At 47.1% G+C, this 21,382-nt stretch overlaps 1 protein-coding gene across 2 annotated transcripts in view; it reads right to left on the reverse strand.

Moving 5' to 3' along the window:
* Positions 1 to 7,910: 7,910 nt before the first annotated feature.
* HDX (highly divergent homeobox) overlaps positions 7,911 to 21,382 on the reverse strand; it is a 39,260-nt gene continuing 25,788 nt past the window's right edge. For both annotated transcript variants that reach the window (XM_064712700.1, XM_064712699.1), the window contains 5 exons: positions 20,271 to 20,478; positions 17,321 to 17,400; positions 15,667 to 15,750; positions 13,539 to 13,661; positions 7,911 to 13,286 (listed from right to left, as the gene is read on the reverse strand). In XM_064712700.1, coding sequence (XP_064568770.1) covers positions 13,161 to 13,286; positions 13,539 to 13,661; positions 15,667 to 15,750; positions 17,321 to 17,400; positions 20,271 to 20,478 — 621 coding nt within the window. In that variant the 3' untranslated portion in view covers positions 7,911 to 13,160. The remainder of the gene's footprint in view (positions 13,287 to 13,538; positions 13,662 to 15,666; positions 15,751 to 17,320; positions 17,401 to 20,270; positions 20,479 to 21,382) is intronic.

Here is a 21,382-nt window from a genome sequence, read left to right on the forward strand (position 1 = left end):
GAGTCACCCCAAAAGCGTGAATTAAAGTTATCAAAGGTCAGAGCTTGGCATGAGAAAGCTGGAATGACTCAGTTTATCCAGAGCATGAGTGGGATCTGTTCAAGCTCTCATACACTGGACTCTCATACATTTTCCAGCAAAAATACTCATCATTGTAAAGCCTTTAGGAAATAAATAAAAAGAGTAACTGAACATTATTAGTAGATAAAGGTAAAAACAGCTTTTAAAACCTCTAAAGCAGTGGATTTTCTAATGAATTGTATTTTAATTTTTGCTTATTACTACACTGCTTTTAATACAAATGATTTTGTGCACGGATCTTCCTTTCCTCGCGTGCATTCCGCTCCTAAAACATCCCAGTGAAAACTCCACAATATGCAGCTCATAGTGAGGCTTGAAGCAAACAAAAAAAAAAAAAAAAGCCAGGTTGGGTTTATTTTTTCCCTGGTTGAGCTAAAAACCACCCGTGATGGCAGCCCACAGCTCCTCCCACGGCAGTGCTGGCAGCGTCACACTTCCCAGGGTGACACCAAGGGACACCTCAGGTGACAGCTCCGAGCCCTCTGAAGGGTCAGCCAGGGCCACCCCAGCCTTGCTGGGCTCTGCTCCCATTCCCATTCCTGCTCCTCTCTCCCCCAGAGGAAGGACAGGAACAGCAAACACAATGACAAAATGTCCCTCAGCTGGCTGGACCAGTCACAGCCCCTGGGTGGGAAATCTGGAATCACTTGTGAGGGAAATCTGCAATCAGTCTCTAGGTGTCCGTGGTGGGCACTCTGAGCATTCCCAGCTCTTCTCATTGTTCTCCTGTTCCCATTTCTCCTTTGTGTCTCGGTTTAACCTTGGTTACCTGCAGTTCCCAGCTGGATTGGTCCTGTTTCCCTCCTGCTGTGGCCTCCTGAGGCTGCACACACCCAAGGGATGGATGAGAGGGAGATTTCACAGAATCCTCTCAGCTGGAAAAGAGCTCTGAGGTGATTGAGTCCAGCCTTGGGCTGATCCTGGGTCTTGGATCCCCCTCTAAGCGGCAAAGTTGGGAGGCCACAAATCCCATCCTTTGTTTTATCTCCATTCTTGGTGTATTTCACAGCTCGTTTTGGGCTAAAACAAGGAAAGCTCTGCATTGCCCAAGCTGGGCTCATGCCAGGCCTTGGGATTTGGGTGGGTGTTCCTCTTGCTGGAGGAGCCCTGAGCAGGAGTTTGGGAACTCTCCAGACACTTCCAGTCATTGCTGCTCAGAGCCACCCCACGATGGGGTGTCCCTGTCCCTGTCCCTGTCCCAGCCACCTCCCAGGGCACCTCTGCCCTCCTGCCTGCTCAGAGCTGTCCCCTCTTGCACCCTCACAACTTTTCTTTCCATGCATTGAAACCCCGAGCTCACAAGATGAGTGTGCAGCTCCAGGTCTCATAATACTCAACCAATTTAACCAATATTTCCACTTTTTTGGTGACTCAGAGGGGCCCTACTGCCAGAATTCCCCCTCAGAATTCCAGCCACACACCCATCCCTGGGCAGCCCTTCCAGAGCCCATCTGAGCTGGCTATAAATACACGCCCGGCTCATCCATCGACATTTAAATTTAAATATAATACCCTGCCAGGGAGAGAGAGGGCTTGGAAATATCTGAGGGATGCGGTATCTTGGAAACCGATTGCCTCGAGCTGCCCAAATCAATTTCACAGTGAATCAACACATGGCTGTGGCGTGGGAGCAGCGAGCAGCTGCTGCTGCCACCCCTCCCTGTCCCTGGCCCTGGCCCTGTCCCCAGCCCTGTCCTCACATCCATGTCCCTGTCCCCAGCCTGGCCCTGTCCCCAGCTCTGTCCCTGTCTCCAGCTCATCCCTATCCCCAGCCCGTCCTTGTCCCCATCCCTGTCCCCAGCTCTGTCCCCATCCCTGTCCCCAGCCCTGTCCTCACATCCATATCCCTGTCCCCAGCCCTGTCCCTGTCTCCATTCCTGTCCCCAGCCCTATTCCTGTCCCCATCCCAGCTTTGTCCCCAGCCCTGTCCCCATCCCTGTCCCCATCCCTTCCCCCAGCCTGTTCCTGTCCCCATCCTGTCCCTGTCCCCAGCCTGTTCCTGTCTCCATTCCTGTCCCCAGCCCTATCCCTGTCCCCAGCCCAGCTTTGTCCCCATCCCTGTCCCCAGCCCTGTCCTCACATCCATATCCCTGTCCCCAGCCCTGTCCCTGTCCCCAGCCCTGTCCTCACATCCATATCCCTGTCCCCAGGCCTGTCCCCAGCCTGTCCTCACATCCATGTACCCATCCTGTCCCTGTCCCCAGCCCTATCCCTGTCCCCATTCCTGTCCCCAGCCCTGTCCTCATCCCTGTCCCTGTCCCCAGCCCTGTCCCCAGCCTGTTCCTGTCTCCATTCCTGTCCCCAGCCCTATCCCTGTCCCCAGCCCTGTCCCCATCCCTGTCCCCAGCCCAGCTTTGTCCCCATCCCTGTCCCCAGCCCTGTCCTCACATCCATGTCCCTGTCCCTGTCCTCATCCATGTCCCCATTTCTGTCCCCAGCCCTGTCCCCAGCACTGTTCCTGTCCTCATCCCTGTCCCCAGCCTGTCCCCATCCCTGTCCCCAGCCTGTCCCCAGCCCCATCCCTATCCCTGTCCCCATCCCTGTCCCCGTCCCCAGCAGGGAATGGCCCCGGGTGCCCCAGCTGCTCCTGCTGCCCAGGACAGGGCACATCAGGGCAGGAGCAGGGAGGGCACTCCGTGGGTTCATATCAGCTCAGCTGCTAAACTAAAGAGGGGAAAACCCTTTGAAAATAATCTGCAAAGGTGATTGGTGTCACTGACACATTTTATGAAAAATCCCTCTGGCCAGGATCTTTTCTCCTGAGAAGCTGGGAAGCTTCATCTTCTCCACAATGTGATTTTGAGGATTGTTTACCCAGCATGTGAATTGTTTTTAATTGATGGCCAATGACAGCCACCTCTGTCGAGTCTGTGAGCAGTCACAAGATTTCCTTTCCTTTCCTTTCCTTTCCTTTCCTTTCCTTTCCTTTCCTTTCCTTTCCTTTCCTTTCCTTTCCTTTCCTTTCCTTTCCTTTCCTTTCCTTTCCTTTCCTTTCCTTTCCTTTCCTTTCCTTCCCTTCCCTTCCCTTCCCTTCCCTTCCCTTCCCTTCCCTTCCCTTCCCTTCCCTTCCCTTCCCTTCCCTTCCCTTCCCTTCCTTCCCTTCCCTTCCCTTCCCTTCCCTTCCCTTCCCTTCCCTTCCCTTCCCTTCCCTTCCCTTCCCTTCCCTTCCCTTCCCTTCCCTTCCCTGTCTCCCCTTCCTCTTTCCCTTTCCCTTTCCCTTTCCCTTCCTTCCTCCCTTTCCCTTTCCCTTTCCCTTTCCCTTTCCCTTTCCCTTTCCCTTTCCCTTTCCCTTTCCTTTCGCCTTCTGATGAAATCCTTCTATTCTTTTAGTATAGTTTTAGTATAGCATTTTCTTTTAATACAGTATATATAATAAAATAATAAATCAGCCTTCTGAAACATGGAGTCAAAATTCTCATCTCTTCCCTCATCCTGAGACCCCTGTGACACCACCACAGATAGGAGTCTTAATTTGGGAATTTATTTGGGAACATTCCCATTTATTTGGGAATGTTTGCACAAATTAAGGGGGTTTGCTGCTCATTGCTGATGTTGTTTTGTCAGTATTTTCCGCCTGTCTCCAGGCCATCAGCAGCACTTTGAAAATCGCCAGTCCTGCTTCTTGCTGAGGCCACAGCTCAGAGCAGCCCTGGGCCAGCTCACAGCCTCCCAGGGCAGCAAGAAATGGCATTTTCAGCCACACACTCTGGGGTTTTGTATGAAAAAAAATAGATTAATTAATATTTTAAAGAATGGAAAATCATATATTTCCGAAGTGTGGTTGTGGAACATGCAAAAATGTGTCCATCCTGTTCCCACGGCCCAGATGAGAAATTCCCATTCCAGTGGGATTTTTCCCAAAAAGGGCTAAAGCAAGGAGCCCGGGCTGGGGCAAACCCTGCAGGTGTCTCAGGAGGAGCCACAGCCAGATCCCCATCCAGGAGCTGAAATCCTGCAGCTGCTCCATTCCTCCCTGATCAGCTTTGGTTCCTTGGCCAGGCTCTGTAAAAAGCCTGAAATTTTAAATAATGGTCCAAAAATGGGAAGATGTAGCTGGGAGAGTGTGGGTTGCTGAGAGAAGAGAAGGCTGAGCTAAATATTTGGCAGAATTAAGCAAACCAGGAAAGACATGTGGGCATAGAGAAATAATTCAATATTCAATTTCTGGCAGAATTCATGAAATCTGTTTATAGTTCAGATCACAGTGAGCCATTTATTGCTATTATGGGAATGAAGCCTGGGGGGGTTGGTGGGAATGGGTTTGTAACTGTGAAATGATTAACAGAACATTAAATTCAGGTTAATTAACTCAAGGTCCTTGACCTGATGGGGTGTCTGTGCCCAGGTGCCACTCCAAGGATTTGGCCTTCCCAAAATGGCTGTGGTATTTTGGAAAGGTGTGGTTGCTGCTCCCCTTGCTCTGTCCATCCTTAAAGGCTGGGACCTTCTGGGTGATTCCTTCAATTCACTTCAAATTCCCCTGAATTCTGACTGAGCCCAAAACCTTCAGAAGAAAGAGGGAGTCAAAGGCTTTTAATTGAAAAATTCACATTTAACAGAAAAGATGAGATTGCCAGGGAAGATTGAGGCTGGGCAGAATTTTTCCTTCAAAAAAAGCCAAATGAGCTTTTTCTAGTGAAAAAATTCTATATAGTCCAAGATTATTCCAGATTTTCAGGAAGAAATAAGCAAAAAGCAAGATCAAATAGTAGGTGAAATATGAAAGTTTTCACATTTCTTGCCCTTTCCTCCCCCTTCCTTCCCCACTAAAATAAAAACTGCAAGTAAATAACCAGAAAACACCATTTTCCCTCAGTTTCTTTCTCCTCTCACGGCTCTTTCCCTTAATCCTTGCAGCACGAACGTGGAGCTGGAGGGGCCACCCCAGCTGTCCCTGCTGGTCACCTCATCCCGTGGAGCAGCTTTGGTGCTCCCAAACCTAAATCCACGTGTGGAAATTAAACTGGAATATGCTCCTGGTTTATGGCTGCACCTTCAGTCTGATCTCAGTCTCTTCTTTCCTAAATGCCAGATTTATTTTAATATTTGATTTTTCATTGAGACCAAAATAGTTGTTCATTCTGAAATACGAGGTATGGGGACAGTTTAAGGCATTTTTCTCCAGTTCCGGGGGTTTTTGCCACCAGGTGGCAATGGAGCTGCAGCATCGCCCGGCTCACTTTTTTCCCAAAAACCCGACTTGGTTTTTTCCCAAAACACCCGAGTTCAGGGTCCCAGGAACGTTTGTTAATAAATCTTTCGGGTCAGGCAGATTTAACTCCTCTCCATCTATGTCCTCTCTGGTTTGATCCTCTCTCTGCAGCCGAATTCCAGAGCTGGGTGGGCTGAGCTCGGAGTTTGGGTAACTTTGGAGCGTTCAGAGTTTAATGAATTAATCGGGATTGTGGAAATCGGCAGCGGAGGAGAGGAGCCAGGGGAGCTGCGGCCACCAAGGGCGGCCGGGAGCGGCGGGACCCGGGGATTGCGGGACCTGGGAATTGCGGGATGCGGGAATTGCGGGATCTGGAATTGCGGGACCCGATAATTGCGGGATCCGGGAGCTGCGGGACCCGGGGATTGCGGGACCTGGGAATTGCGGGATGCGGGAATTGCGGGACCCGGGACTGCGGGATCAGGGAATTGCAGGATGCGGGAATTGCGGGATCCGGGAATTGCGGGACCTGGGAATTGCGGGATGCGGGAATTGCGGGATCTAGTAATTGCGGGACCCGATAATTGCGGGATCCGGAAGCTGCGGGACCCGGGGATTGCAGGTCCTGGGAATCGCGGGTTGCGGGAATTGCGGGACCCGATAATTGCGGGATCTGGGAGGTGGGGATCTGGAATTGCAGGATGCGGAGATGGCGGGATTTGGGAGTTGTGGGATCAGGGAATTGAGGGATCCGGGAGGTGGGGGATGTGGAAGCTGCGGGATGCGGGAATTGCGAGACCCGGGAATTGCGGGACCCGATAATTGCGGGATGCGGGAATTGCGGAATCCAGGAATTGCGGGACCCGGGAATTGCAGGATCCGAGAATTGCGGGATCCGGGAGAGGAGGGATCCGGAATTGCGGGATCCGGGAGTTGCGGGACCCGAGAATTGCGGGATCCGGGAGATGCGGGACCCGGGGATTGCGAGACCTGGGGATTGCGGGATGCGGGAGCTGCGGGATCTGGAATTGCGGGATCCGGGAGATGAGGGATCCGGGAGTTGCGGGACCCGGGAATTGCAGGATCCGGGATTTGCGGGATCCGGAATTGCGGGATGCGGGAGCTGCGGGATCCGGGGGCTGCACCTCGCTCCCGTATCCCCGCCCGCACCGGGCCCTTCCCGTGCGGTCCCTCCGGCTCTTTCCCAGCGCTCCCGGCTGGAATTGTTCCGGTCCCGTCCCCGGCACAGCCGCGCTGCTCCCCAGCCCCGGCTCCGGGGACCCTCCCCAGTCCCATCCTCCCAGCCCCAGTGGATTGGGGCGCGGGCTACGGGTCATGGGATTTCGCTCTGGAGATTATTAATTTAGGGAATGCCAAGGGATGGGATGAACAGAGCACAGAGAGCTCGGGTTTAGCTTTAAAACAGCTTTAAAAAACCCCCAGGGTGAGCTGGGTCAGCGCTGGGCGTGCAGCGCCTCCATCAGAAACAAATCCCATTCTGGGAAGGGACATTCACTGCTCCTGGGACAGAGGGCTCCAAGTGCTCTATAAAATTCCAGTGGTCTCTATAAAATTCCAATCCTGAAAAGCCACTCCATAAATAATAAATTAATTTATATCGTGAGAATAGAAGAATTAAGGCTGAGCCCTAACGTGGATTTAATTCTTGTTGCTCTGAACAGAACTGAGCATTTACAAAGCCATTAATAAAGACAGAAACAGAGAAGTTCATATAGGAAAAGGAGTTAGTTCACCTTTATTTCATTTCTCCATAGTCCCAAACTTGACAGACGTAGAAAAATATCCTTGAGTCAGTAGACAAATTTACCAATGCTAAATAGCCCTTTTCTCTGACCATCTGGGCCACCCTAAATACATTTGTACAAGCATTACTTCAGGGGGTTTCAATAAAAGGTTCTTCTAAACTATAAACAATAAACTACAGAGGAAAAACTTGAGCTACCAAAGCATGCAGATGAAGGGATCGTCCAAAAATTCAAAAAAAAAAAAAAAATTAAGAAAGCAAACCAACCTTGAGATGCATTTGGAGGAGAAAACAAATTAGGACAATTTCAGGAAAAAAAATTAACTATTAATTAAGAGAAGTCAAAGCAAACTCTGTAAAGGATCTGTGGATAAGTTAAAATATCTATGGCACAACTTTTCACCAAAAAAAAAAAAAAAATTAAGGCGAAGACCAACATTTTATATAAAAATAGCTGAGCAGGCTTCTAAAGCAGGAAATCAGCATTTCCAATGATGACTCTGTTAATACAAGATTATAAATACCCTTTATATACAGAAAACCAACTCAATACAAACGTCTGGACCGTTTCCCTGGGCACCTGGCACTGGCAGTGCCCAGATCAGGAGTCCTGGACCATAGTGGAGGTATCTCCGTTGAAGGTTTGTAGTAGTTTCTTTGCTACACGTTCTGATACAAATCAGAAAAATGAAATATAAATAGTGATTTCAGACAGAAACTTAGGAATATGCTCAGGTTACAAAGCTTAAGGAATTGGCCCAAAAGGAAATGATAAAAGATTTAAAATCATCAATTATTCTGTTTTGCAGGCGAAGGAAAGCATCCAAGTTATACAATAATATTTAAATTTTCAGAATTTTTTTTTTTTAAATGAAACGGATTCCTACAGTGAAAATAAAGCAGAAATTATCATTATCTCTTCATAAATACAGCAGTTGGTTTATTTGCCAAGATAACTTAAAAATATCATTATTATGGGCATTTTCATAAATTTCCAAGCCTAAAAGTTACCAGTTGCAAGGACATAACCAATAAACCATATTTGTATGGGTGTATTTGACTAATTTTCAGAACTATGCAATTGATATGCAGCAAGACACAAAAATAAGAGCAAATGAAATATATTTGAGAAGAATTCCATTAACATTTCAAGTTAAAATACCTTTGTAGAGCTACTGTGATCAGTGTATCTGTGCACATTGTAAATCTGCATCTGTGTGTTCACACACACTCAGTAATTCCAGAAATAACCCCAGAAATGATAAAATTCCTACTGGAGAACACAATTTTCCCCCAGCACAACTCAGTGGATTTGCCAATGACTTTTTGACCTGTATTTCACAAAATCTGCAGATAAAGCAGAAGTTCTTGTTTTCCACAGCACAGAAACCTTTCAGTTTATTGAGATTTTCCTGACTAAAACCCAGAACCTTCATTTCTGCCTCCTTGTGCCTCATTCCCTCCATCCCCCTCGTGCATCCTCCACCCCTCCCTGAGCTCCAGGGAGAGAAATGTGACGGGGAAATTCAAGGAACTCTTTTCAGATGAAACTTGAATACAAACATGGTCTAAATCTACTTTTGACCTCAGTTTGTTACTGACCAATTTTCATTTAACACTTCAAAATTCTTTCTACAAGGTCTCTATAAAGTTATGGCAAAAAAAAGGAAACAAGTGAAACAAAAATCTGAGGAGGTTTTTATGAACTGTGGTGTCTCAGAAAGTGTAAAACCTTTTCCTGGCAGTGCTGAGATCACTGACTGCTCTCTCAGATTAACTCATCTCATGAACTGAGCAATGTTCCAATGTCATTAATACAAGAATTAAGGATTTCACCCATTTCTCACAGGAACTGCACCAAAACCAGCACAGCCACCCCATCCTTCAGCTGTAACAGAAATATTTTCTCCCATTAACACATGCTAAGCTTTTCTCCCTAATATTCCATCATTTCCTTCTCCACAGATTGTGATGAGCACAAATACAGAAAAAGAGCATTAAAATAAAAGCAAATTGATGGCTCACACTCAGCAAAAACCAAACACAAACTGAAGGATGCATGTTGGGAATACTTTATTGCCTATAAAAGGTTAAAAAAAAATTCCTAAGTTCACATTTTCTGTGTAGGTTTAAGGGGTGTCACGTTTCAGAGGTAGCATTGTGTAAAATGTAAAACAGAGCTGGAAAAGAGTTCCTGACTTAGTTCAGTGACACGGGGAACTGTCCCAGAGCCAAAGCACTGACCTGAACTGTTTTCCTTCCAGGAACATCCTTGCACAGCTCCTTCAGCCAGGAGGATTTCTCTTTTGTGGGAAAAGAGCCCCACAAGCCCAAGGCTCTGCCCCGTTTCTGTTGCCTTCTGACCAAAGCAGCTGCTGTTTCTCAGAGCAATAAACACTCACACTCTAAACTCCTGTTCTTCCATGGAAAACACCCATTTTATAGTGCTGCTTTGACTATTTTTTCCCCTCAAACTTTTCAGATTTCACATTTGGTCATTGTGAAAACATTCTTGACTAAAGGGACCAACCACCACAATGCAGCTGTGCTCTCTGCAGCCAGGTGCAATTTGCTCACTGACCACCCCAGCCAAGCTGGAGGATTTGGGGCAGAAAAGGCAGAATCTGGCCAGGTTCCAGCCCTGCAGCCCCTGCTCTGGGGGAGCTGGGCAGGGCTGGAGCTTGGACATCAAGCTTTGGGTGTGAATTGCCCCAGGAATTCTGTGCTGTTCCCTTGGTGCACATTCCTGTCCCCCCTCACAGTCAGTGTGAGCAGGACTCTGTGCTCAGTGCAGGGCACACAGGGCAGATCCATCTGCAGCACAATTCCCACCCCCAATTCCCACTCCCATCCCCAATTCCCATTCCCAGCAGGATGCCCAGGGTGCTGCTGGTTTGTTCAGGACTCACCTGAGCCTGCAGCACCCCCAGCCTCTGCCCCTGGGAACAGGCTCTCTCAAGCTGCTGCCCAGCTCAGGTGAGGACAGAACCAGGACATTCTTCTCCTCACTCACGGCTGCAAAGCCCCAAACTCCTCATTTCACACTTTTTATTGCCTTAGTGAAAAGAAATACTTGGAGAGATTAAAGTGCAGAGCTGCCTCCAGGGCTGGGCACTCCAGAGACCTCATACAGTTCATCTGCTCAGGTGCCTTTAAATCTGCCCCAAATCCACCTCCTGGAGTATTTATTGTTTTATTGGAGTATTTCCTGCCACTGTCACTCCTGTCAGACCTGTGGATGTGACTGAGGCATCAGCTGCAGGGAGAGGAAAGCAGGCAGAGCTCCAGGAAATGGGAATTTAACCATGAGCAAACCTTCCAGTATCCAAACCCCAGGGAGAGCCTGTGCTGCCTCTGGTGAAGTGTCTGGGCTGCCTTCCCACCTTCAGAAAAACATCACTGATGCTGCCATGGATGCCTTAGGGATGAACAATGCCAGGGAAGTCACTGTTCATGGACAGAGAGACTCTGCAGGATGGTCAAACATTGGTACCTGGCCACAGAAAGGTGATAACACCACCAACACGAGGCCCTTGATAATTCACATTACAGTCACTCACTGGGACAGACAGGGGGCTGATTTCTGGCACCCTGAAAAGCACAGGATGAGCTCCATCTCCTGTGGAAGGTTCTGGAATGCTGAACTGCACTTCCTGCAGGTGTTTGTCACCATCCTACACTCAGGGGAAACACCCTGAACCCAAACCCAGCCCAGAGCCACCCCCTTGCTCTGCACCAACATTTAACCACCAATAATGGTCACAGTCACTCAATCTCTGCTGGAAATACCCACTGCTGCTGAAAAACACCCAGCCAAGGAGCTGTGGAGCATCTTCCTCCCCAGATTCTCTTATTCAGGGATAGAATTTATACTCTTTTTTTTTTTTCCTGGCTACCCTGTAGTGCTGTCAAGTGTGCCAGGCTGTGTTTTGTCTCCCCAGGGATGGGGTGGGCCCTGAGTGCAGCTCCCCTCAGCTGCAATCCAAGAGGATCCCAGCTCCCTGGAGAACAGGGACTGACATCATTGCTTGTATCTAGCAAACAGTTCATTCAAAATTCATCCCTTCCATTTGTTTGGGTATGAAATAGCAGCAAGACAGCAAAGTAGGAATCATCAATGGAAGTTTTTCCTGCAGGAAGGCAGATGATTTAATTGACCATGAAATTGAGAAGTCCTGTTAAAGAGTATCCTGCTCTCTGTCATGGGAATTCAAGTGGAAGAAGCAGAAAAACAGGGGCCAAACAGTGGCAGCTCCCAGCACTATTTTATGTTAATTTCACAAAAAACAAGAGGTTTCATTGTCAGTGGCACAGATTTCCTGTCTAAAGAGAACAGCAATAGAAACCATTGTCAGCCTGGCACAGAAAACCCTTTATAAATGAGTTTTGCAGAGAATTCCAGCTCAGCCCTGTGTATCTGTGCAGGACAGCACTGGGAGCTCTGCTCACAAACCTCATTCCCACTCTGAGTTTTAATGCCCAGCTCAAACACAGGCCTGGAACTCTGGATTTCCCTGTGGAAGGGTGGCTCTGCTGGGAACTGTACAGAACGGTACAGGGGGCAGAACTGTGAGATTTTGGTTTCTCAGAACACCTTTTAAATCATTCCTGCCCTTTCTGCAGCTGGTGTTGAACAGTATTGCTAAAAGCTCCCCGTGCCCAAGGAGAGGAGAGACTGAAAACCTGAAAGATCAGAGCTCACTACTGATACTAAACAGAAAGAGCTGTACAAGTGATTAGGGAGGAACTGATCAGGCTGAGAAAACCCTAAAACCTGAGTCTAACCCCAGAATTAAAGGAACAAAAGGTGTTATTTCCCCAACACTTTGGATTTTCTGAGCTACATCTTGGACCTCCCACTGAAATTAAGGGAGTTACTCACTGCATGAACAAGGATTCCTCAGAGACAATTATTATTTGGCATAAAATGGGAAGATCAGGTTTTTTACCAGACTGAAGTATCTGTGTGAAAAATGCTTGCTGAGGGATATCCAGGTTGGAATTGGAGCATCAATGCCATGGGCAGGCACCTGCAGCATCCCACAGACCCACCCTGGAGGAGAAGAGCTCCAGGACTGGTCCCCACCCTGTCAGCTCAAGCACAGCACCCCTGCCTTGGCCAGGCATTCCCTGGACCCCAACACTCCCCCTGAATCCACCTGGACACCCCTGCACAGCCATCCCACCACAGCACTGAGGGCATTCAGTGCCAACAGCTCTGGGAAAGAAGAAAATTCAGTTCAGCCCCTGCCTGCAATCCAGATCACAGTTTAGAAATGGCATTTGCCAAAAAATGCACCAGGCAGAGCTTCAAAGCAGATGTGCAGAGATCACTTCCAACACCGGGAAACCTTGCAGGGTGCAATGACAGCTGGGGAATTCTCACTGGCTTGGTAAACTGGAGCAAAGTTTGTGGAGAAATATATACCCAAGAATTAAAATAATAAGCAGTACTTTAGCATTTAGGCTTTGACAAATAAAAACTGTGACTACAATCATTAAACTCTAAAGAGTGTAAACATCCAATCCCATTGCTACTGTATTAGGAAGTTGTATCCTGCAGCTATCAGGGTTCCCATTTCCACCTCATTTCTTCCAACACTTATCACTGCTTCTTTGCATTAATAATTTATTCACGATAATTCAATTTTTTCAGTTAGCCTTTCAAAGTTTTTTCAGCTATTTTGGTCAGAAAAATGGAAGATTTAACAATCTCAAATCAGAAAACAAAAACCACTTCAGTTTAATTTCAGGTTTTCAAGCACAACTCAGAGAAAGCCCGTTATTCTATTTGGATCCCCAATTTTTAGTCCACCTACCTGAGTAAAAATGGGGAAAAATATAATAAACAGGCCTGGGGAGCACGTGGAGCTGGAGAATTCACTGGGTGTGTTTCCCACACTTGCATCCCTGCTCAAAAAAAGACTTTGCTACAGAGCCAGAGCTGTTCTGGAGATCAAAGTTAATCCTACCCGAGGCCAAGCTGCTCCCAGTGCACCCTTCCCTCACCTCTTCCATTTCCCAAAGCCAGCACTGCCAACTCCTGGGCACTGCAAGGCTGTGAGGAGCCAGGCTGAGAACACTGCAGAGCAAAGCCTGTCTGTGTGTCTGTCTCTGCTCTGCACCTCCCTGGGGTGTGTGCTGGGTCTCCAGGCCAGAGCATCACAAACTGTCTGAGGCGTTCTTCTCCGACAGCGACGAGAGGCTGAATGAGGTATCGTCGGGCTCCGGGGAGGTGTGGTTGAAATCCATCTCTTCCAGCTCAGGAGGTAAGTCTGAAAGCAGAGCCTACAAGGGAAAAACATTTCTAATATCTGCTATAGACACTATCAGGTGTGGGTTTTGTGTCAGCAGTGATTTAAACAAAGTGTGAGAAAATTGTTTGAGTTTTTTGACCATAATTTGAACCTGTGAGAAAACTGTTTGAGTTTTTCGATCATAATTTGAGCCTCTGGAATAAACCCAAGAGAGGGACACAACACAAAAGGACAAACATCTTCTGGTATTAAAGACACATGTTAAACCTGCTCCAGGATTTACCTGCTGCTGTTCCTTGTCATCTGCTTTAATTGCAAGTATCAAACTGCGGGTGAACGTCTGCAGCTCAAAGTATTTCTGTTTGTGGCTCTCCAGCTGACTCTCGATGAACCTGACTTCTTCATTCTGTGGGGAAACCAGAGAGGCTGGGAATGATCTCAGAACCAAGGAATCCTTTGGGCTGGAAAAGCCCCCTGAGGCTGAGCCCAGCCATCCCCCAGCACTGCCAAGGCCACCACTGTCCCCTTACCTGGGGACAATGCTTTGTCCCCAGGTGCCACATCCTCGTGTCTGTTAAATCCCTCCAGGGATGGGGACAGGACAAAGCATTGAAATAACCACACCTGAACAGCCCTGGGTTAAAACTCAACTATTTGTAGTGACAATGACAGCCAAAGCCCAGATTTCTAGAAGTGATCAGGGGGCTGAGAGAAGAGACAGCAAATAAATTCCATTATTGCAGCAGAAGGCTTGACACAAAAATCAGGGAAAATGACTTGAAAATTCCTCAAAGCTACCACGAATTAAAAGATAACATCCTCCAGCAGCTGGGTTTGATGTGGATCAAGTGTCAGCTCACCAAGCTCCTCAGGATCCCTCGGGTTACAGAATAAACAGGAATATCTCAGAGTGACAGAACAGTTTGGAAGGGACCTTACAGATCATTCAGTTCCAACCTCCAGAGTTGTTTATTGGGCTGGAACTGAATGTAGTATATTACAAAGTAAGGAAATATCAATAATTTGTGTGCTTTGGCTAAGAAAGCATTTTCCCAATCTATACTTGCAAATCTCTTTAATTAAAAATTCAGATTTAATAAGTATTTCCATTTATTTTAAGTATCTCCTCTCTTCCAAAGTTACTGGATCAAAATGCTAAACCTGTTGATTAGTGCAGAGCTAAAATTCATTTTCTCTGGTTACTCACTTTTGCAAAGATCATGAAAATCAAACTGTTTATTTAGGTTACAAGATCAAAGGCATTGCTCATTTTTTGCAGAAGGGCTCTGCTTAATAGCACCAACTCATGAGAGAATAATGAAAATAAATATGGTATTCATGCTCACACTGGTTGGAAGTCAGCTTTAGTTGACATGAAAAGCTGTGACTACATGATGCTCTGAAGGTTTGCAACAACCCTTTAAAAATGGTTGTATTTTTGTTGGTTTTTTCCCAGAAAATTCTCATTTTTTTCAGTGAAAGCACTGCTCACCACACTGTTCCAGGTGATAACAGCTCTGAGAATGACAGAAGAATATTTGGGCTGCAATTCTGAAGCTTCCATAAAAAATCAGCTGAGTTCTTCCCTATGGATAATTTGCAGTTGCCTGTTTAGCTCTGGATTTTGCCCAGCCCAGGAAGGAATTCAGATTTAGGCAGAAAACTCAGGGAGTAATCAGGGCTGTCAAACAAAGCCTGGCTCTGCAGGGCACTGTCACAACAAGGCTCTCACTGTGCTGACAGGTGACATTAAGAAAAGGTCATTCCCTCTCCTCATTCATTCTGCAGGAAAACGCTGCTGGAAGGAGGAATTTCTGTTCTGAAGAGATGATCTGTTCATTATTTTGGTAATTGATTATTATCAGGAGAACAGGTCTGGTTTCTTATGGGTAAAAAATCAGCAGTGGAGGTAAAAGCTCAAGGCAAGGTGGAATTGTGGTTACTCCTGGGAGAACAGCACAGACACAGCCTCAGCCTTGGGCTGGAGCTGCCAGGATCCAGCTGCTTCTCCTCCCTCCCACAGGCACCATTCCCAGCATGTCCTGGGGAATCCTTCTCCTCAGATCCCCCCAATCCAGCACAGGATTCCTTCCAGCTCCAAGCTGGCAGCACCACACTGCAGAAAAAGTGTGGCAGAATTTCAAGAACAATTCTGCTGGGGTGGCTCCATAAATGCCTTTGCTGGGACACAGGGGTGGAGCTGCAGCTCTGTAGAAATGGGGTTTTCCTGCCTCCATTGGGGTTGAAACATGGATAAAGTGGCTGGAGGGGGGATGAGGGCATGATGTGCACACTGGGAAAACAGCAGAGCAGCTCAGGATCCCACAGGCTTTTGCTGAATTCCTGACAGCTCCACCCCCTGAAATCCCTGGGGATTGTCCCACTGTCCCTGACATGGCCCAGCCACTCACCTTGTAATCCAAAAGAGAACTCATCTGATCCACTTCAGAGTTGCTGATCAGATCACTCTCCTCATCATCTAAAATTTCTATTTTCTGAAACAGAAACAAACAGTTCATTCCAACACACAGAGGAGACAAACAAACGGGGAGCCACATCCCAAAGGGGCAGGAGGGAGGAAGGATGAAGGATAAAATTGTGATGGGTAAATGATGAAGAAGGAAGGGGGAAGGATGAAGGATAAATGATGGAGGAAGGAGGAAGGAAGGAGAGCTCAGTGCTGGCTCCTGAGCAGCTCTGAGCCTTGCAGCCCCATTAGATGGCAATCATGCACCTCAGCCAGGAGAGCCAGCAGGAATCCAGCGGGAGCTGCTGCCATGGAGACTCAGCTGTTTACACAGGAGGAGCTCCCTGGCCCAGCTTTTTGAATTTGAGTTGCACATTTATCCCCTCACAGCCCCTGCTCTGCTCTGCTGCTGCACAGGAGGGTCTGGAAATAAACCTCTGGATAAACCAGCAAGTCCTCAGCTATTCCTGCCTAAAGAAATCAAGGATTCTCCTCTGACCCTGCCTGGCCACATCCCCTCAGCTGTAGGGGTGCTGGTCCAAAGGACACTTCCAAATGCATAAATATGGACATTTTTACCTAATTCACAAAAATTTGGGGAGCTTTTTATACTGGGTTTCTAAAGATATCTAAAGCACAGTGTTAAGGTCAAGCTTAACACTAAGACTCAGAAATACATCCCAAGTTTTTTTACTGTTTTCAATTGTTTTGACAGTTGTGAACATTTATGAACCTGTCCATAATAAGTTACAGCAATTTTCCTGTTTTTTAGGATGGAAGGGCCCCCACTGACCCAATCCATGTGCATGGGTCATTCCTGAGGTGTTAATTCAGGTTTTTCCTGCAGCATGTGGCCCCTCCTGCCTGCACACCCTGAAATCACTGAGGAGAAATCCCTGAAATCCTCCCAGGGGCATTCCCAGCTCTCCCTGGCAGGACCCACCAGCTCCCAAGGCTGTGCTGAGGGCAGGGAGGACAAAGCCCATTTTGTGTGCTCAGTGTCTGCCAGCCCAGCTGAAGTGACACCAGCCCAGAGCTTTGATGTCCCCGAGTTCTGCTGCTCCATCAGACCCTCAGGAACACTGGGTCTCCAATATTTTTGGTTTCAGACTCAGCTTGAGGAAAAGAGTCCCTAAATAACCGCCAAACATTCACATTCCCCTTCTCAGACACACTTTTTAAAATAGGAGGGGAAGGAACAGATTAGAATTTCAAATAGGAAAACCTCTTATGCAAATACAATGTATTTTAGTCCAATTTTAAGTGCATTTTTACTAAGTTTTGTTACAGTGTTTCACAACAAAGTATGCAGAAACTCTTCCTTGGTTTTGTTCCATTGTTGTATCAAATGACAAAATTCAGGCAGGTTGGGGAGCTGAGTCTCTTGGGCACCATCTCTTCAAACCATTTCTACTGAAGGTTTCAGGGTTTTTCCTGCTAGGTTTTAGAATTTTTAGTACATCTTTAAAGCTCAAATAGGAAGGACTTTTAACACACAGAGCTGAAGTTGTCACCTAGTGAAAAGCACAAGTGCTGGACAACAACCTCAACATTAATTAAGGAGTTACTAATTGGTGGAAAAGGAAAGGTAAACATACCACATTATCAGTGGAAACTGGATTCTGGTCATCATCTTTGTGGCCAATTTCTTCATTTTGAAGAGCTTCATTTGTCTCTTCTGCAGAAATAAATTGGTTTTGTCAGGTTTCATTCCAATTTTATGCTGAAGGACCATTAATGGTGTTTACCACTAAATGTCACAGCTGCTAAATCCAACAGCAAAGTCATGGTATCAATGTCTAATCATAAAGAGAATATCTGCCTTATTAAAAAGACATCTTGTGACAAGCATTTCAGGCCAACATCAAACCACCTTCCCCCTGAAACAACAACAAAACTCTCAGTTATTCTCTGCACCAAAACCTTCCCATTTTTAGGTTCAGGTTGGAATATTCAAAGGTGATGCAGAGTTTCACATCAGAGACGTGCAGAAGTTGGGTTTGTTTAAATGAAAATGAATTCCTACATGAAAAATCCTGCATTCCCTGAAATTCTGGGGTACATATTTAAATCCCACTTCCCCCTTGCAGACACTGATGGGTTTTGAACCAAAACCTGATCAGATTATGGCAAATGCTTACCCCCAGTAAACCTAAAGGCTTTTTTATGTATAAACACTTGAAAACAGAGCAGATTTTATCCTGGTGTTTCAACCACAAAGCATGAGATGATTCCACTGACCTTAAAGGCCAAGGAGAACACAAACCCCAAAGAAAGTTAAGTCTATTTACCCCTAAAATTGAACTTTATTTCACATATTTACTTGGCTTCTGCATATTAAAACATAAATCTATGATACATTTTAAATATAAAAAGAGGGAAGGGGCAGCAAGGTTCTGGTGACTCCAGGGTCTGTCACCTCCACACAAACACAGGGTTAACAGGATTTCCCTGGGATTACCAAAAACAGGGAAATGTTTAGGCCAGACCATAGAGAGCCAGTTCATGGTTTTAAACAACTTTGAAGTTAAAAATCTCTGCACTGAGCAAATGTGCTTGGGAATTGTTTCAAATGAGCTCAGTGTGCCAGCAGTCACAGCTCCATACGGGAGCAGAGGGAGCAAGGCAGGGAGGAGGTGACAGGGTGAGGTCACAGCTCAGGGACATTGCAGGGCACAGGAACTCTGTCACCCTGCCATCACCCCCTGCATTCCACAGCTGAAGGAAGCAGCTCCCTACAGCATTCCCAACCCCTTCAATATTCATCCTGAGCTCACAGAACCAGCACAGCCCTAATGGCCTCCACCTACACACTGTGGATTCAATTAACACACAATTTAAAAAGGTGAGGCAATATGAGAGCTTTAATGATCCATTTTGCATCACAGCACAGCTTATTTTTTTATATTTATGCACTACATTTTAAAAGCAGAAGCCATCAACTTTAATCATTCTAATTAGGTGACCAAAAATTGCTTTTGTCTGTCTTTCAGAGCAGTTTTTTGCTGTTGTGGTTTTGTTTTTTTAATAAATTAGGACCAAAAGTTACAGTTCTCAAACACTGGAACAATTCCCTATCTGGGACTGAACATAACCCATGGCTATTGGGGGAAATCTTCCCAGGAAGTTCAAACCCAGCTGAGCTGCAGCAGTGGAGCCTCCTCTGAACTGGAGAAATGAACAGAAATAATTGTAGTGGGAGAATAAAGGATTGAAGGTGGGATTCCTGGATGCTGGGGAAATCCTGCTGTTTCCTTGCACTTCCTTAGGCTTTGGCACCAATAATGCTCCCAAATGTTCAGCCTCACCTTGCCTGTGAAAGCCTGGCTCAGCCAACACAGAGTTATTCCTCACTTGATCTGCAGACACTTCAGACTCTTCCTTGTCACCATTTCCTCTCAAGCAGATCTGACTTAAATCAGCTCCTTCCACACCTCAGGCAAATCAAGGACTCTGAGACTCCTCATCTCGCTTGGCTTTCAATCACTTGACCCACTTCTTTACCATCTTATTCCCTCTACACTCGAGTGTGACAAAGCTCCCAAACTCATTCCCAGCTGCCCCTGTTCCCCTGGCTCTTCCCTTCATGTTCTGAGGAATGACAGGACCAGGCTGGCACACTGAGAGCACAGCAGCAGCCCAAGGTCAGACTCAGCTTGCAGAGCAAAGGCTCCATTGATCTCTAAGCACAAGCACTGGCAGCAGTCAGTGGGTGGGGATGTGCTGGGCTCAGGGACAGGAGGACAGGGAGACATCGATCCCATGGGCTCCTGGGGGGAAAGGGAATTCAGCTGGAGGCATTTCCCACTCCAGACCCTGCAGTTTACTGAGGACACCCCTGTGTGTGCAGCTCCAGGGCTCCTGGCTGTGCCCTGCTCCTGCTTTGATCTGCTGGTTGTGTTTGTCTGTCAGACAGAGCAGCAGGGGCCGGGGCAGCTCTGTGTTCAGCTGAGCTGAGGGGCTCCCTGCCAGCACAAATGGCAATGCTCAGTCCCAGCAGCAGCTCCAGCCCCACCAGTGTCTGGGGTGGCTCAGGATCACAGGGATGAACTGTGAAATCATGGGTTGGGATGGGAGGGACCTCAAAGCCCATCCAGTGCCACCCCTGCCATGGCAGGGACACCTTCACTGTCCCAGGGTGCTCCAAGCCCCGTCCAACCTGGCCCTGGGCACCTCCAGGGATGGGTGTCAAATGGAATGGAATGCCATCCCAGCTGGCTGGGGAGAACTGAGCAGTTGGCACAGAGCATTTTCTAAATCTGACTCTCACTTGCACCAGCAGAACGTGAACTCTTGACTTTGTTTCAGGTGAATCTGGCAGAAATGGGGCTCTTATGATCAAAGGTTTCTCCAATCTTTGTACAACAAACCCAACAAAACTCAGAGACACAGAGGCAGAAGAAAGAGACCAAACAGTACCTTCAGCCCAGGCAGGGTGGAGCACTTGTGACTCTGTCAGACGTTTTTGAATGTGTACAACAGAATCCAAAGCATGCACACTGCACAAAATTGAAAATATAGGCACAGTAGTAACTGCATTCCAAATACCTTGTGAGCTTCCTTCAGATAAGCAGATTGACACTTCATCATTCCTATCATTATCATCCCCCACTTCAGTAGCAGTTTCCTCTCCTGGATTAAGTGCTGATTTAGAAACAAATTCAGATTGATCAGAGAAATCAGCAGGACCTCCTCTAGGGGGTGGGACCTCAATCCCCATTAAACGATATTTCCGTCTTCGATTCCCAATCCAAGTCTTGTAAGAGAAATAAACATGAATGATATCAGAAACTATGACAAAAGCAACAGGCCCCCAACCAAGTGACATCAGACATCTGCCCTACAGGAGCCAGGGTGCAGCCAGCAGCTCAGGGAGCTCAGTATTCCCCAGTGTTTCCCCCTCCTGAGGCTGCTCCCCAAATCCTGTGCCAGGTTCAGCCTTCCAAGGGAAACAGGAAGGTGCACAGCAAAGGAAAAGAAGCAATAGGTACAAGTGGCAGCAAGGGAAGTTCTGATTGGAGTTGAGAATATAAAAGAAAAAATAATGTTTTACAGTGATTCAGAGGGACAGTTTGTCCATAGAAGCCTTGGTAGCTCCAGCCTTGAGGTACTCAACGTTTCAACCTCCTGAGAAACCTGGCTTGATTCCAAAGTAAATCCTGCTCCAGACAAAGAGCAGGACTAAGTGACTTTGTAAGGTCTCTGCCCCCCTAAATTATTCAACAAATTTAACATAAGATCTCTGGTCCAGGTTCTCCTACTCTGCAACTCCCGATGACCCAGACACCTCCCCTGTTCTAGGATTTCCCACAGCACAGAGGGAGCTGGCCAAGGTGACAGATCCACAGCACTCCCCTTGGAGGACAGAAAGGAACCTGGAAGGACAAAGCTCAGAGCAGCTCATCCTTCATCCCCTTTGGCTGTACAACAGAGCTTTAGGAAAAGCTGTTTGCAGTGAGTGCAGAGGAGCACACTGGGAACAGTCTGGGAGATAAAACCAGCCCAGGAAACCTGGAAATCCTGCCATGGTGGATGGAGATGGATGCTTTAAGTTCATCTTGCATCAATAAAATTGAATTTCAAAGGAGAAAATAAAAAGAAGAAAAGACCCACATTCTAAATTCTCCAAGTGGATTTGTACACCTGGTCATTAATTTGCC

The sequence above is a fragment of the Zonotrichia leucophrys genome, chromosome 4A (assembly GCF_028769735.1).
Source record: "Zonotrichia leucophrys gambelii isolate GWCS_2022_RI chromosome 4A, RI_Zleu_2.0, whole genome shotgun sequence".
NCBI lineage: Eukaryota > Metazoa > Chordata > Aves > Passeriformes > Passerellidae > Zonotrichia > Zonotrichia leucophrys.